Source organism: Macaca fascicularis, chromosome 3, assembly GCF_037993035.2.
Source record: "Macaca fascicularis isolate 582-1 chromosome 3, T2T-MFA8v1.1".
NCBI lineage: Eukaryota > Metazoa > Chordata > Mammalia > Primates > Cercopithecidae > Macaca > Macaca fascicularis.
In genome coordinates this window covers 107,994,893-108,011,790 of record NC_088377.1, presented here as the reverse complement: position 1 = coordinate 108,011,790, position 16,898 = coordinate 107,994,893, and the positions used below count along the sequence as shown (strand labels likewise).

General features: G+C 39.0%; 1 protein-coding gene across 3 annotated transcripts in view; it reads right to left on the bottom strand.

Annotated features, from left to right (window-relative positions):
- The window catches only part of RAPGEF5 (Rap guanine nucleotide exchange factor 5), a 242,475-nt gene that overhangs the window by 89,775 nt on the left and 135,802 nt on the right, over nt 1-16,898 (bottom strand). For all 3 annotated transcript variants that reach the window (XR_012432604.1, XM_015447640.3, XM_065542208.1), the window contains one exon: nt 12,548-12,673. Coding sequence is in view for 2 of the 3 variants with exons in the window: in XM_015447640.3 (XP_015303126.2) it covers nt 12,548-12,673 (126 nt within the window). In the remaining variant the exon portion in view is untranslated. The remainder of the gene's footprint in view (nt 1-12,547; nt 12,674-16,898) is intronic.

Here is a 16,898-nt window from a genome sequence, read left to right as displayed (position 1 = left end):
AGCCATAAAAAAGGATGAGTTCATGTCCTTTGTAGGGACATGGATGCAGCTGGAAACCATCATTCTCAGCAAACTATCGCAAGAACAGAAAACCAAACGCCGCATGTTCTCACTCATAGGTGGGAACTGAACAGTGAGAACACTTGGACACAGGAAGCGGAACATCACACACCGGGGCCTGTTGTGGGGTGGGGGGAGGGAGGAGGGATAGCATTAGGAGATATACCTAATGTAAATGACAAGTTAATGGGTGCAGCACACCAACATGGCACATGTATACATATGTAACAAACTTACACGTTGTGCACATGTACCCTAGAACTTAAAGTATATAGTTAAAAAAAAACTAATTAGGAAACAAACTAAGTAGAAAACAAACTGAGGAAAACAATATGCAACAAATATGACAAAATTTTATATCCTTCATATATAAATAACCGTCCAAATCAATGAGAAAATTTCAGTGAGAAAAATGAGAAAGGAGAAAAATAAATTACTTATAGAAGAGAAACAGGTTGATATAAGTTGCAAATATTCAATTTCACTAGAAATGTATATTTGAACAAGATAGTATTTTCCTCCCTCTCCCTTGCCCCACCATCAACCTGACAAAGATACATAGTTTCTCCTACTCAGAATTATAACACTCAATGAAGGTGAAAGCTAAGACGAAGGGATTACAAAACAAGTAATTTCATATATTGCTGATTTAAGTAAAAGCTAGCACAAGCTTTATGGAAAGTGGTTGAGCAAAAACATAAAAGATAGTAATGCAGTTTATAAGTAGTAATTCTGCTGCTAGGAATTTATCCTTAAGAATATAAACTTAGGTAAAGATTTTTGGAGAGTTGTGCATTATAGTTTATAATAGCAAATTCCCCCAGGGAAGGGTAGCTAAGTAAAGCATGTTATGAAAATATAAGGAAAGTCTCAGAATATAAAGACTGGGGACAGCAAGGGGGTGGGGGGAGGAAATAGCGGTTTATCATTAAATTTTTATTTTCTTCCTTGTAGCTTTCTATTATTTCTAAATTCTCTATGAAGGGCATATATTACTTTTACAGTAGGAGAACAACTTTAAACAACAAAAATTCTTTAGCAGAAATGTGCTATAAATTCCAGCAAGTTGCCTGCTACTTTATTCTGGACTGTTAAACACCTGTAAACCTCTTCCAGATGAAGCCTGTTTCCAAAAACAAATTCAATCAGTGAGACAGGCCAAGGACTATGTATAGTATACTAAATTATTTTTTTTTTTGGAAAAGTATATTTTGTAGCTAGAAAATGGGGAAGGGAATGAACTGTAAACTCCAATATGCAACCTCCTTTAGATTTGAGATTTATAATCTTTGTCATTTATCATTTGTGTCCTGACCTGGCCATAACCCAGGAAGTAAAAAAGATGATGCTTAATTTAGCAAATGCCTTACAGGAATGTGAGAAAACAATTTTCTGGAAACAAATACCTTATTCAAAGTGCACTCTCTCCTCCCATCTGGAAGCCTTTCCTGGCCCTTTCTTCTGTGTGTTTTTGCCCTTCTTCTTTACTGGGTTTTCCTGTCTGGGTTTTCACATGCTTCTGTCTCATTTCACATGCTTCTGTCTCATTAAATGCTGGTATCTTTTGGGGCTCACATCACACCTTGCTCATTTCTGTCTCTGTTCTATTTCATGTGAAGTCTTGTTCATAGGTGCTCAACAAATACTTTTCTCAGTGAATGAAGGCAAGAATAAATCTTGGCCAGATATTTTAAAATTTTGCTCTACTTATAAAAAAAAAGGTTGTACTGACACTAAAATTATTTAGGCCATCAACAAAGTTAACTTTATGTATTGTCACTGAATGACCACCACTGGTGGTAACAAGCTAAAGAGCTATTTGATTGTCTTCTAACTTGACTAGTATAACTCTTTGTAATCATCTCTGTGCGTTCAAATGAAGGAATCTAATTAAGCTGCTAATGGTGGAAAAACTAAGTGTCTGATCAGTTCAGCACAGATCATTAGGGATGATTATAAGGGATGCTGGCCTCTGTCTGAAGACCTCAGTGCAATAACCAGTGTGATCAAAATCCCTGTGTCTCTGGCTCATCACATTCAGCTAAAGAGTAATTCCCTTCACTGGGTCTTCCACAGGCCTGTGCTGCCCAACTCTTCTTTTTTATAGGGTCCCCTAGACTCAGATGTCTGCAGCCTACTATCATCTATCACTCAGAAGGAAAAGTCACCATTTTTTTGCTTCTCTAGTCTGGATTGAAGCAATCTAAAAACTTGGGTTTGGACCAAAATGAGACCAACAAGACTCTTTTGCTACGTTCTTTCCCAAAGATTCTACAGAAGAACTGGACTAGCCAGATGTGGAACATAAAGTAGAAGTCAGAGCTAAGATGCAAAAATCGCAAACCACAAAGGGCGGGGCACCATTATTGGTGCAGCTGCAGATGCTGAAGGTACCTACAGCCACTCTGATCATTATTAATAAGGTTCTTTCCAGGGTGTGGTGAATTCTGTCAGGTCTGTGCACATCTCCTCTATGTGCCAAGATTATGAGTAATACTAAAGGACAGGAACTTAGATTTACTGACTTGGGATGGAAGTGGGATCTACTGACAATTGAGATAAAGGTCAGATGTGATTGCCAAATTATCATGGAAATGGCATTTAATAGTTCAACAAGTCATGAAAGGCTTCTGTGCACAAACATCTGGCATTCAAGTATATTCCTTAAAGACAATCAGAATAAAACTGGCTCTCTCTTTTGTTCCAAAGTTTCTTTTCTCAGATTTTAAGGAATAGGCAGAATAGCCTTGTTCAGGCTCAAGATCTTCCTTTCATCCCTTTCTTGGCTTACCCTTTAGTCACAAACCTGTAGGTACAAATCAATACCAACTTGGGCCGTGTGTGCTCTCATGTCTCCATTTCGTACAGTTTTAAGCACATATCTTTTAAAATTCCACTCATACATATTATTAGAGAGGACAGTATTATGTCTGTAACTTCAATTATCCTTCTCCCCGCCCCCGTTTTTAGAGTTATACCTGAGTGTTGTTTTAATACTGAGATAATTTTCAGACATGTACTTCCAGATGGGTGTTTAATGAGAAGAACTGAATGATCCCATTTATTTTTTGGTGGCCAAACTGTTTGTGCCCACTTTCATGAGTCACTAATTTTCGATGGGCTAACTGCTAATAGGTAGGGTAGGAGCAGTTCAAAAGAAGTGTTGTATTTGTTAATAAGTTATTAACAAAATTGCCTCTGATTACAGAGGCTAAAAGGTATCTACTTTTACTAGAAGAATATTATCAGTGGAAATGTTCTAACATTTTCTTGGGACTAATGCACTTCCAACAGAACTAATGGTCATAGAATGTATTTTGCCCATTTTAGAGGAAACTGCTAATAATCCTATTTAGCAGGTGCCAGTTTTAGAAATAAAGATTTCCTTCTCCAAGCCATCGAGACACATGATATCTAAAGTTCTTTCTAACGCCTATGACTCTCAGAGGAAAACTCCAGACTACTCAGATCGATGGTGAAAAATAATGCATCATCACAAACCCCCAATTTGTAATAACAATAAGTTGACTGAATAGGGAGAAAGTGATAGCATCCATCAACCATAAAACTCACTTTGGGATTTCATTATGCATTGTGCCATTTGGGGAATGTTAGAATTCTTTATTCACAGGGGTGTCAACATAAAGCTTGTTCTACTTCTATAAATTCTAGCCAAGGCAAGATCATGAAAGGTTTTAAGAACTCTCTATATGAAGTACCACTCTCTCCTCTCTTTGATGATGGAGGGCAAAAATTTTACCTGGACACATTCCACCCCAACTCCCACCTCTGAGGTCACCCAGATATGCTTTATGACTCATTAAGTTTTTTGAGCCTTCTTGTGAATCCATACCTCCAAGCCACTTTCTGACATCTTAATTGTCTCATTATCACCATTATTCTCTCCTATTATGTGTTTCTTGGATCTTGAGGTGCCCCTAATCCTTTACTCTGACTCACTTTGCCTCAGTCATGCCCAGTCATTCCTGGAACCTGAACAAAGAGGGCATTTACAAGGATTTGTTAAAATGGTTGAGCCTTGTTCACTTATGTACAAATGTGCAATAAATGAACATACATGCCATATCTTATTTCTCCATGTTTTAAAATGTAGGAGGGAAATGCTGGAAAAAGAGGAGAAAACTGCAAATTTCAAAAACCTATTCCAGTTAAACCTAAGTACTGCAACATTGACCTCTTCAGACCAAAACAATCATCCTTTTTGCTTCAAAAAGAGAGCAGATAATTTTATTACAAAAAATAAAGACAAATTTTTATGTAACAGCAAACAAGAATTTGGTCATGTTGTAAGTAAAATATGCATATTTAGCATGATTTATTAGAAAAAATGTACTGTACACTTGCCCACAGTCTGTTATGTTCTGTTATGATATTTTCAGCAATCTTCTATTTTTGCTATCTTAAAACAACATTTAGGACTGCTGGATGCCAGATGGAATTTTTCCTTTCCACCCACTTCCCACTGCAAAAGGAAAAAAAGGTTCTTTGCATCCTACATGGAGATCTTTTATAAATTCCTTTTCCTCGTCTTTAGCAACCAAAGTATATGAATGACTCAGAAATCATCAAACTTTGGCTGAATCAATATGAGGCAAATATACAGCACAGTAAGTTGTATTTAAAGTGAACATATCTGCCTGTATGGTGTTTATTAACAAAAGATATTCACATTATGTGCATGCACAAAATTCATTTCTACAAAAACAGGACTGACTCCAAGCCAACTTTTAAAAGAAAAATGGTGATATAACAGTATATTTTAGGGAAAAGGTAATAAATTAGAAGTGAACTATCACTGGACATTCTCTCTTCACTGGAACTGAAGTCCCCTGACTTAAGCTGCCCACAGCAAATCTCTTGTATGTATGCTGGTTATTACTTAATATGAAATTGACAGGACTGTGAAGAAAGGGGGACCAGAAACTTTGAAGGAGTGAGTGTGACCCATTCTCCTCCTTCAAATCTGTTCCCACATTGCAATGGAGGAATGTTAAAAACTTAAATCTGATCATTTTTCCCTCTTGCTTAAATGCTACACAAGAGCTTGCTATTGCTCTTAGCACACAATGTTTGGATAAACCCACAGGTCCTGCATCCTCCAGCTCCTGTGCCTTCTTCACCTGGCCCTACCTCTCCCATCCACAGTCCACACTTAGGTTCCAGCTGGTTGGTTCTGCTTCTAAAGCTGCTCTCTTCTCCACATCAGGCCCTCGTGTTATTACATGTGTTCTTTCCTCTGCCTGGAATACCAATCCCTCCTCACTTTTCATAGCTCTCCTGACCCTTCAGATTCTGTTTTTCTCTCAGGGAAACATGCATGACTCCCTAGACTAGCCAAGGTCCCCGTTAAATGCTTCCACAGTACTTGGATGCTGACCACACAGGTAAACTGTGAATTCAGTCTCTGAGTTTCTCGCAGAGCATCAGCTCATGAGGTCAGAGATGTAGTAGGGCAGTCCTTTGGGAACCAAGCCACACTGTAAGTTGCTACCTATGTGTCTTTACTTCTTGATATCTCTTCTTATTTTTCTAAACCTCGGCAGTACACAGTTATCATGAACAACTCTCCATCTGTCTCTGCATCCTTTCCCTAAACTTTTTGTCTTAAAGCATTCATTATAAACCCAAATAACACCAGCCTGGCAAAAGTTTCTAGTGTTGCCTGATCAGACACCAGTCTACATGGTAGTAACACTGTTATGTTAATGCAGATCAGGCCTTCTTGGGGGTAGAGAAGAAAAGAATATAAGGTCACCTGGGGTCTGGAGTGAGATATACCACTGGGGGAAGAGGGTGAGGGCAAAAAAACAATGACAAACAACCTGTTTTTCAATACTTCACTTTAGTGATTTTTCAACCATATTGCAGATGATACGGCTATTTTAATTTTACGAGAATTAGAACCTAACAAAGCTAGGAGTAGCATCTGTACAGCAGAGAATAAAAAGACCCTTTGATAACATGAGTTTGATAAATCAAACGAACTGAGCCAGTATCAATGTTCTTAATTGGGCCTTTTAAAATAAACTTGAGCACTTTGAAAAAATAGCATAATGACAAATTCCTCTCCAAAAATGCTCAAACTAATTTTTTTTAAATGTTAGGACTTGCAGTGGGCTTCTTGTGAGAACCTAAAAATACAGCTAATGAGCAGATGGCTCCACCAGACAGCAGGAGCACACCACTGACTTCCACTGGCAGTTAACTGCTATTTTTCTGGAGGAAAAGCTAGAATTTAAAGAGCACACAGAGTGAACCAAACTTGTAAACCTTGTTCCTAAGTAAATGAGAAGAGCATGGTTTGCTGCAGTTGTGAAATGTGTTTGCCAGATTTTACTTTCCTCTAAATGTCTTATTTAGACACTTCATTAAATGCTGTCTTGAATGGTTAACTGTTTTCCATGTAGAAATTCTTTCCCCACCTAGACTGTAAACTTCTTGGAGGCAAGAACTAACTACTTCTACTTTTTTGTTACTCTGTGGCCATATTATTCCCTATTAAAAATGGACTATAATAACTCACTCCAGGAAGCCTAATTCCAATGGAAAGATACTTTAATACCAACCCAAAGTCAGGATTTTGTTATTAAGAAAAATAAACTGGTTTCAATGAGGTGATTTCTCAGTTTATAATCAGGCAACTTAATGTATTATGAATTGCCTATTATACCCCAGTTCTGACTTTCAATTCTATTACAATAGCGTTAAAAGGTCTACTTCTCTTTAATAAGTAGTTTCTTGGTTAAACTAAATACTGATAAACTTCAAATAATGCTGGGGATTCCTTGAAACTTTACTCACCTAGATGTATAATTATAAGTTTGAAAACAATGATAAAACCTCTTTTCCTTTTAGTATTTCATATAGTGTAAAAAGAAGATTTTCACCTTATATTTAACTGCTTAAAAAAATACAGACAAAATGAAAGCTGGAAAAAGGTAGAGACCAACTTTTAATATGTAAAATAAGCATGACAGCAGCCAGAATACTCCAAACCACTTCTCCCCTCATAATCCTTAAACAAGGAACCCTTTGACGTAGGCAGAATTCCAGGATGAGGCTGCAGGAAACAGGGAAAAGGAAATTCCGGTTGAGGCTGAGTGATAGAGACCCTACCCTGGCAGCAGACTGTGCCAAGATGCAGTTTCAGAGTGTGCAAAATCCCCTTCCCACCCATCCATATTTCATGAGTGAATTAGAAAGGGGGAAGGAAGTAGGGTGGGTCCCCAGACTTAACAAAGGAACAGAAGAAAATGGGGTGGGGCAAGGGAGGGATACAGACAGGATCCCTAGGGAAAGTATTGCTGAACAAGGTTTTCACATACATTTTACAGATACTGCTCATTTCTACAGTTGGAAGTCAGGAAGTCAGTTTAGGAGCTATTGTCGGTATTTCTAATATACAATTTAATACACTACAAAGCATAAACTACATTTCAGGAAAAATATAGGCTCAGTTTTCTGGTAAACAGTGCAGCTATAGTCCTGAAAATAGGACCCACATCCATCTAGACACATACTTTGATGTAACTATTTTGCTGAAAATAAACAGTGAAGAGTTTATAAGCTTTTCAAATCTAAGTAACAACTGGGCAAGCACCTTTTCTTTTTCTGCATCCCTGCCCCCCAACCCCCATCCCTCCCTACGTATTCTTTCTGTCTCTGTCCTCCAGGGCTGCCCTCTGAGTGCATACCCTCTTTCGCAGGACTGCTGTGGTTCCGGTTACGTTGGTTTCTGGGCCACCTATCAGTCCTCACTCCAGTGATGAAGGCTGAAGGAAGACACCCTCCAGAGGCAATCAGACTTGAATTCACTCTGGGCCCAAGTCTGCTTAATCACTCTTCAGCTCCCTCACTATTCAGTCACTATTCAGTCAGACCGAAATAATATAATTTACCTCATGAAGGCCCTGCCTCAACCATCTTCCTCAGGAAAAGTTAGAAAACCAAATGCTCAGTCAGTCCTCATTATTTTTAGAATGAAGTAAAACTTCTCAGCCCTCAAAATCCTCCACAGTCTGGTCCCAATCTCATTTCTCATGAAATCTTCCTTCTCCTGCCTCCCCTCCCACACCCCCAACTCTTGGTATTCCGGCAACATGAAATCGTTTCAGAGTTCCAAAAAGCATCTAATATTTTGGTATCTCTGTGCATTTTCTAATGCTAGTCTTTCCACTAGGAATACTTTTCTTCAATGTGGATTCTTTAAATCCAACCCAAAACCTAATTTAAGGTCCAGGTCAAACTCTACTTCTGCCCTATGTAAGAATCCTGCTTCCTCAGGTGTAAATTCTTCTTCAGACTCCTATGTATCTCTCTTGGGATTCTCTTCACTGCTTCCTTGTATCTCAGTCATTTGTGTGGATATTTTTTCTCCACAACTAGACTATACTTCCTGAGGGCAGGAGCTACCGTAGTTAGTCTGGCTCCTCTACGACATCGGCTTAAACAAAAGTTAGCGAATGAATGGATGACAGAGAGTATTCTAGAAGAGAAGTATAGTAACACCAACTCAGACTACACAGATCAAGAGAACAACCCTAAAATCCCAGTTAATTCTCAGGAAGGCACACATACTGCAGCAAATGCCAAAGCTCTGGCCAAATATGTCAGTTTATTTGGGAGCTACCAGAGATTCTCTCTGTTTAAGGTATTTTCAAAGGGTTCTGGAATGAAAAGTTTGTGTTGTCCCCATAGTGTTTGCCAGAACCCCACCTAACAATCTGTCAGTGAGACGATACGAACATCTCAGCCACCTGAAGCAAACTGTAGGCAAACAAAGCAAGGTAAATGGCGTATGTAGCTTTTTGGCAAAGGTGGTAAGAAACAGAACATTCTTATGTCTGCCACTATACCAAAGAATCCTTCAAAATTGCTTACTATAAAACAGCATGCACATCCCCCATTACCAGTAACTGAATTCTGTCAATATTACTGTGTAAATGATTTTCCACATTTACTCCCTCCTCAGTTCTTATGGTCACTGCCCCAGTTCAGGCTAGCACCTCTTACCTGACTCACTACAGTAGCTTTCTAAAGGTTCTTTCCAACATTTCCCTCTTCTTCACTCAATTATTCCTCTAAAGCAATGCCAGAGAGATCTTACAAAGGCCACATCTGATCATGCCACTTCCCTTATTTGATGGCTTTCCTTTGCCAAAAGGCAAGTTTAAGCTCGTTAGGGTAGCTTACCAGTCTTTCATAATGGAATTTTAGGCTGACTCCCAGCCCACCCCTCTCCATTCCCTAGGAATCACCAGGACTGCAGTTATGTGTCTTCCCATGGGTCCCTCTGCCTGAAATGCTGTCCCCTGCCTTCTTCTATGACCATTAGTCATTCTTCAGGGTCAAGCTCAAAAGTCCCCATCTGATAACATGTGTCCCTTCCTCTATTGGCACAGTCACAGAATTAAGGCTAGGAAATACAATGCCTGCACAAGAGATAATTTCTTTAAAGAACCAACAGCTCAATGTTAACTCTACTATCATAATGTTTAGAAGACACAGCCAATTTCTTTCCCCTTCTGAAAGTCCTTGCACAATAATTTTCAACACATAGGAATGAGTGCTTGCTAATTGTGCCTACAGCTAGTTAATAGAAAATAGAAAAATAGAGTGCTTCCTGAGAAGCCTGCGATAATTATACATTTAACTTTTTAAATTTCAGAAACACCTCGGCAAAAGCACAGAGTGAAGCATTTCTCTAATGGCATGCGTTTATAATCACAGCATTTAGCAGTTAAGAAAATATTAGAAATGCCTACTGAGAAAGCTGTAATCCCCTTCAATTTGTAACAAGATGTACCAGCAACAAAGGCTTTATTCTATCAAATTTATGTCTTTCCCCATGCAGTAGTGCTGCAAATTAGCTCTCTCTTTGGCATCTATGTGGCATTCTAGAACTGGAAAAGTAATGAAGGTTAGTCAAAAAGATGACTCAATAGGTAACTTGGATTCTAACTCAAATTTTATCACGGTCTACTTAACTAGCTTTGGCCCAGGAATGGTGAATGAGGTCGATGAAGCATTTTAAAATCATAAAAGAAAGGAAATCTGTATGTAACTTCAGGGTTTGGTCATTATTGTTATAACAAGAAGAGGAAACTGCAGACCTAGGTTTATGTTAAGTAAACTGCAGTTTCCTCTGTCCATGCTGTGTGTCGGAACTGAGTTTCTATGAAGAGCAGACGACTGCAATTGTAAAGAAAGCGAGCACAGGAAAAATGAAAATGCTGCACCACCTTCATGAACACTGTGAGCTTAAGGGGTAAGCAAAGGTACAGGCACATCAAATGCCCCAGACATAAGATTGAAGTGAATTAGCAGGTGGTTTTTATTCCTAATAAATTCATTTAGAGGAGTGCTACATCAATATCAGTTTGGAGAGTTGAGAGATTCCACTGGTGTCATCCTGCAGAAGGGAGATGACAGAATGGCTTCGTTTATATTTATCACTAGAAAGAAAGATCCCTAATATTCCTTTCCTTATTTTAAGTTTCACAGGAACATCTATATAGAAAAAGTTGTAATTCCAATATTACATAGCATCTTTCGTCTCAGAAACAAAAACATTTCAGAGTTGTTAATGCACCCATTATATAACAGTCACGCAAGAAGTAAAAAATGTTAGTGTTCTATTTTACAAATGAAGTGAAGGTTTAAAGGTTACAGAGCATATAACCATAGCAAAGCTGCAAATCTTCAATCACTAAATTTCTGCCTCATGTTAAAAGCCTTCACAATTATCAGCCCCAAGTGTAGATTTCTATAGTTACAGATTTGAAGAGTATTATAATCTCATTGGCTGTGACTACTTATGATATTCTGGACTGAACTAAATATACAACAAAGACAACACACAGGTATCTTTTTAATAAGTGCAAAGTTGTTTTGTCATAAGCCTTAATCATGAGCCTAAAGCTTATGATTTCTAACTTTGGTGAAGTGGTACCCTACTGTTCTACTCTTTGATTTTTGAAAGATCTTACCATACCTGAAGTTGTTACTGGTTTACTGCACCTAATTTGCAATCAGTTGTAAGATACAGCATTCATTTTAAGAACTATAAGGAAAGAGAAATGCTTACAATTAAACTATGACATGTTTTCATATCATCGATTGTTAAGACTACTGCGGGGAAAATGTGCATCTTGAAATCAATAAAATATGGCATATGAAAACTGTTGCTCATCTAATTAAAATGAATCAAAAGGGAATTTTTTGAAAAATTTAAGCTGCACACTAGGATATTCAAATATCCTAAGGACACAGCAGAGGTTAGGAGTCAGTCTATGATACAGTCAAACTTCAGGGTGCTTTTAACAACTTGAAAAAGGTGCTAAATTTTTCAATAGTTCCAAGCAAAGTGAAGGTTGCCTGAGACCTACATCCACACTTAAAGTCAATAGTCACCTCTGAAACAGTTCAATCACAAGGCTTTGAAACTGCCTAATTATTCTCTTTCTTGAGACACCAACTCTTACAATTCGACGTCTCACTGTTAGAGAAGTGCTGTGTTATTAAATTAAGCAGCCAGCCAGCCTTGAGCATCTTACCTCCTCTCCTTCTCAGTAAAACCCTGCCATTTGTATTAATAGACTTGGAGCAGAAGCATGAAGCAATGTTTTCCCCCCTGGAAAGGGCTGAAATAAAATCTCAAGGAAAAATAAAAGTCAGAGAATGACACACGTATAAGCACAGAGGAATGTTCCCCTTCATGAGCAATCCTGGATAGTGCAGCACTGAGAGTGAAGTCTTACAACCAACAACAACCAAGTCAACAGATAACAATGTGTGGCACAAGAAAGTGGTCCCATTGTCTTCTCAGCATGACGGCAGCATTCTCAGTTCTAAGGCTCAATCTGAATAACTGCTTTCAGGAAGACCAAGCAGAACGTCCCTTTCCTCCAGTTTTAACTGTATTCAAACAATATAACTCTTGTTGGAACACAAGCCTTCATAAGATACTGGGAAAACTCCCTTCTGACCCTCCCACTTGGTGAGAGCATCTATAATCTGTTTTTGTGTTTTTATCTATTTCTAGTGACTTAGGACACATTCATTTGGCAACTAGATCCACCTCTGTACTAAACATAAAAATATGTTGAAATGTTTTTTCAAAATTCATATTCTACAAACTATACGATAAGGCAAAACTTCCAAAATCAAACTTGAAAGCCACCCAAGCAGGATCATAAACAGATAAGGATTCATATTTGCTTAAATGCATTCTCATATTTCTACATAATTTACTTATGAGAAGAGTCTCTTATAAATCCAGTGTCATAAGCCACTTGCTTAGAACTATGAGCGCCGTCATTTTTACTAAGGAGGATGCTCTTGGGGGGAAAAAAAACCCCAAAACCTAAAGAATTTAAAATTAAATAGTCTTTCGTTCAAACATGCAATCAGGCAGAAACATTTTCCACCCCTTCAAACCTGCATCCCCAAGAGGCAAAAGGCTTACGTGTTCAGACTTCTCCTGTTCTTTTTTGTCCGTCTGCAAAAACTGATAGTTTTCTCTTGCCAGCTTCTGAACTAGTTCAATTCGTCCGATTTCATCTCTTTCTTGAAGCTTGCACATCACCCCTGCCTTAAGAGTTGGAGAAAAAGCGAAGATATACTTAAAACCACAGTCCCAGGACATGACACCACCGCAAAGTTCACCTTATAATAAGCTCATCTTTTCCACTGCCTGGATTAAATCATGGTCTTGGGAAAATATTTTGCCTTTCAAAAACTGAAGTTACATTATTATAATCTAGGAGCACCATGCCAAAAGACTTAAAGTTGAGTCTGCATATCACTCTACTTTAAGAGCAAACTAAATCATTTGCTACTAAGTGTGCGCCTGATAGGCTCCTGTTTGTTTGTTCCTGACAGCCTGTTTCCTGTTACATAAGCAAAGCCTAGCAAGAGGTTAAAAACTCATGGGAAAGTTAGCCAGGAACCACACTGGTGAAAGGGAGAAGTGATACAGAGCCCTAAAAATAACAGTATACAACACCCCAATTCTTTAGCCTCACAACAAATTATTCCATATGTAAATAAACCCTTAACAAGAAGATCACAAGATAAATTTTTTCACAATTGGAAAATTACTATGGGGCATCAGTAAAATACCACTAATAGTGCATAAAAGATGGTGAAATATTTTGCTAAAAATAAGGGATTGGAAAAAGAAAGCTCGAAATTTCCTTCCTTGGGGTTTGGAAATGATCCATAAAACATCATATTTTACATTAGGTCAAAGTGCCTAAATAATAATAGGAGGAGGGAGGTGAATCTAAGACTTTGAAATAGGAAAAAGAAGAAAGTTCATTCTAACACACTAATTATGAAGTGTTTCTGCTCAAATTCTTTCCAAAATGGTTCATACTGACATACCAAGACATGATCTAATAAAGAAATCCAAAGTTATACTTGGCAGGAGCAGTCAAAACTATGGAATCCGTTTTCCTCAACATAACCTACAGGATTTGAATATACTCCATAACATGACCAAATACAGCAAAGGGGCCGGCGAAGAATCCAAACTTCATGATCTTAATGGTTTGTGCTAAAGATACGCATGTTGTTGAGTGGGCAGCAGAGAAATGGAACCATCCCTGCAAAGCAATGACTAACTCTTTATTCCCAGGGGCTATGGTATCTCTTTAACTAGCAGTTCGTCCAACTAGGAAGGAAATAAACAAAAAATTTCTGAAGTGGCCCACATCACAGACTCCTAGAGGACAGCAACTGGAATTCCTCCACCAAAGTCAGAGATTTTTACAACATCCTCACAAGTGGCTTTTCAGTTCCTTTCTAAAGTTTCCTTGGACAGGGACCTAAGTTTATCTTAAGACAGTCTGTACTCTGTTGGATAGCCAGGATTGTTGGAAAGTCCCTTATTCTTATCACACTAGACAAAACTGAAACCATTTAACTTCAATCCGTGAGGACTAGTTTTGCCTTTTAAAGCAATGGAAACTAGGCCTATTCTTTATACAATGTGACAATCTTTCAAATATTTAAATACAAACTATTGCGGGAAGTCAGGGACCCCGAACAGAGGGACCGACTGAAGCCGCGGCAGAAGAACATAAATTGTGAAGATTTCATGGACATCTATTAGTTCCCCAAATTAATACTTTTATAATTTCTTACACCTGTCTTTACTGTAATCTCTGAACATAAATTGTGAAGATTTCATGGACACCTATCACTTCCCCAATGAATATCCTTGTGATTTCCTATGCCTGTCTTTACTTTAATCTCTTAATCCCATCATCTTCTTTGTAAACTGAGGAGGATGAATGTCCCCTCAGGACCCTGTGATTGTATCAACTGCACAAATTGTTTGCAGAGCACTGGTGTTTGAACAACATGAAATCTGGGCATCGTGAAAAAAAAAAAAAAGAACAGGATAACAGGGATGTTCAGGGAACAAGAGAGGTAACCGAACTGGCCGCTGGTGAGCCAGACAGAACAGAGCTATATTTCTCCTCTTTCATAAGCAAATAGGAGAAATATCGCTGAATTCTTTTTCTCAGCAAGGAACATCCCGGAGAAAGACAATGCGCCTTGAAGGTAGGTTTATAGATGGCCCCTTTTTAAGGTGTCTTGTCTTTTATGGTTGAAGCCGAAGGGATGAAATCAGCCCTGGTCTCCCATAGTGCTCCCAGGCTTATTGGGATGAGGAAAATTCCCACCTAATAAATTGTGGTCAGACAGGTTATCTGCTCTCAAACTCTATTTCCTGATAAGATGTTATCAATGAAAATGCATGCCCCGAAACTTCATTAGCAATTTTAATTTCACCTCATCCAGTGGTCCTGTGATCTCACCCTGCCTCCATTTGCTTTGTGATATTTTATCACCTTGCAAAGTGTGTGATCTCTGTGACCCACACCCTATTCGTGCCCTCCCTCCCCTTTGGAAAATCACTAATAACAATTTGCTGGTTTTACAGCTCGGGGAACATCAAGGATCCTGCCGACATGTCATGTCTCCAGTGGACACCCAGCTTTAAATCTCTCTCTCTTGTGGTCTTTCCCTTTATTTCTCAACCCAGCCGAGACACTTAGGAAATAGAAAAGAACTCACGTTAAACATCGGGAGTGGGTTCTCCCGATAACAAACATTTATAATATTCTCATTTTAATATTCTCCAGATATATATCTGATGTGGTTTGGCAGTGTCCCCCTCCCAAATATCATCTTGAATTGTAGTTCCCATAATCCCCACATGCTGTGGGAGGAACCAGAAACAGGTAATTTAATCATAGGGGCAGGATTTTCCAGTGCTGTTCTCGTGGTAGTGAGTAAGTCCCATGAGGTCTGATGGTTTTATGAAGGGGATCTCCCCTGCACAAGCTCTCTTGCCTGCCACCATGTAAGACATGCCTTTGATCTTCCTTCGCCTTTTGCCATGATTGTAAGGCCTCCCCAGCCATGCTGAACTATGAGTCAATTAAACCTCTTTCCTTTATAAATTACCCAATCTCAGGTATGTCTTTATTAGCAGCAAGAGAGCAGACTAACACAATATCCCTAGTTCCCTAAATTATTTTATTCATTCATTCACTCAACAGAGTAAAGGATTTATTTGAGCCAGAACCTACTATAAGTCTGAGAATATGGTAGTGAACACACACAAAAAAACAAAGTTCTGGCTGGGCATGGTGGCTCATGCCTGTGATCCCAGCACTTTGGGAGGCTGAGGAGGGTGGATCACCTGAGGTCAGGAGTTCGAGAACAGCCTGGCCAACATGGTGAAACCCCATCTCTACTAAAAATTCAAAAAATTAGGCAGGCTTGGTGGTGTGCACCTGTAATCCCAGCTACTAGGGGGGCTGAGGCAGGAGAATTGCTTGAACCCAGAGGTAGAGGTTGCAGTGAGCCAAGATCACACCACTGCACTGGACGACAGAGCAAGAGTCTGTCTCAAAACAAAAACAAAAATAAAGTTCCTTACATCATGGAGCATACATTCATAATGTAACATACCAATAGGAAATATCGCGTGGTAATATATGACAGAAAAAACAATGAAGTAGGGTAAGGGGACAGAGAAATAATTGAAGGCATTATTAAGATAAAAATGTCAAGGAAGGGTTTTCTAGTAAAATGACATCTGAATGGTAACCTAAAGGAAATGAGGAAGAGGTGATGTGCATATCCAGAAGGAAGTGTGTTTCGGGCAGAGGAACAGCAAGTACAAGGGACCTAATGCTCAAGTGTGTTGGCACGCTCAAGGATAGGCAGAGACAGCAGCAGGGCTAGAAGAGAGCTGTAAGCAGTAGACTGGTGGCACTGGTCGAGAGGTAATGCAGGAGCCCAACACACAATTTCCTTATAGGCTGTATAAGGGGTTTGGATTCTTTTTCTGAATAAGACAGAACTTTGGAAGGTTTTGAACAGAGAATTGGCAAAATATGATTGACATTGTAGCAGGATCATTGTGTGTCCTCGGTTGGACTGGGGGAACTAGTTGATGCTAAAAGACCAGTTAGGAGCCTGGTTTTCACATAAGACATGGCTTGGAACTTGTGCTAGTGGTGAAGATGGTACATGTGGTTCTAACCACTGGAGATATTTCAAAGGTAGAGCCAGCAGATTTTGCTGTTTGGGAGTCTCCAAAATATTTGGCCGGAGTAACTGGAAGGATGGAGTTGTCATGGGGGATGCAGGGGTTGGTCTGGGAAGGAAAATGGCTATTTGACATCCAAGTGGAATTGCTGGGTTGGAAGACTGGAGGTTCAGGGGAAGTCCAGGCTGAAGATACAAATTCCAGAGTCATCGGAGTACAGATGGTATTCCTCTGGTTTTACCAA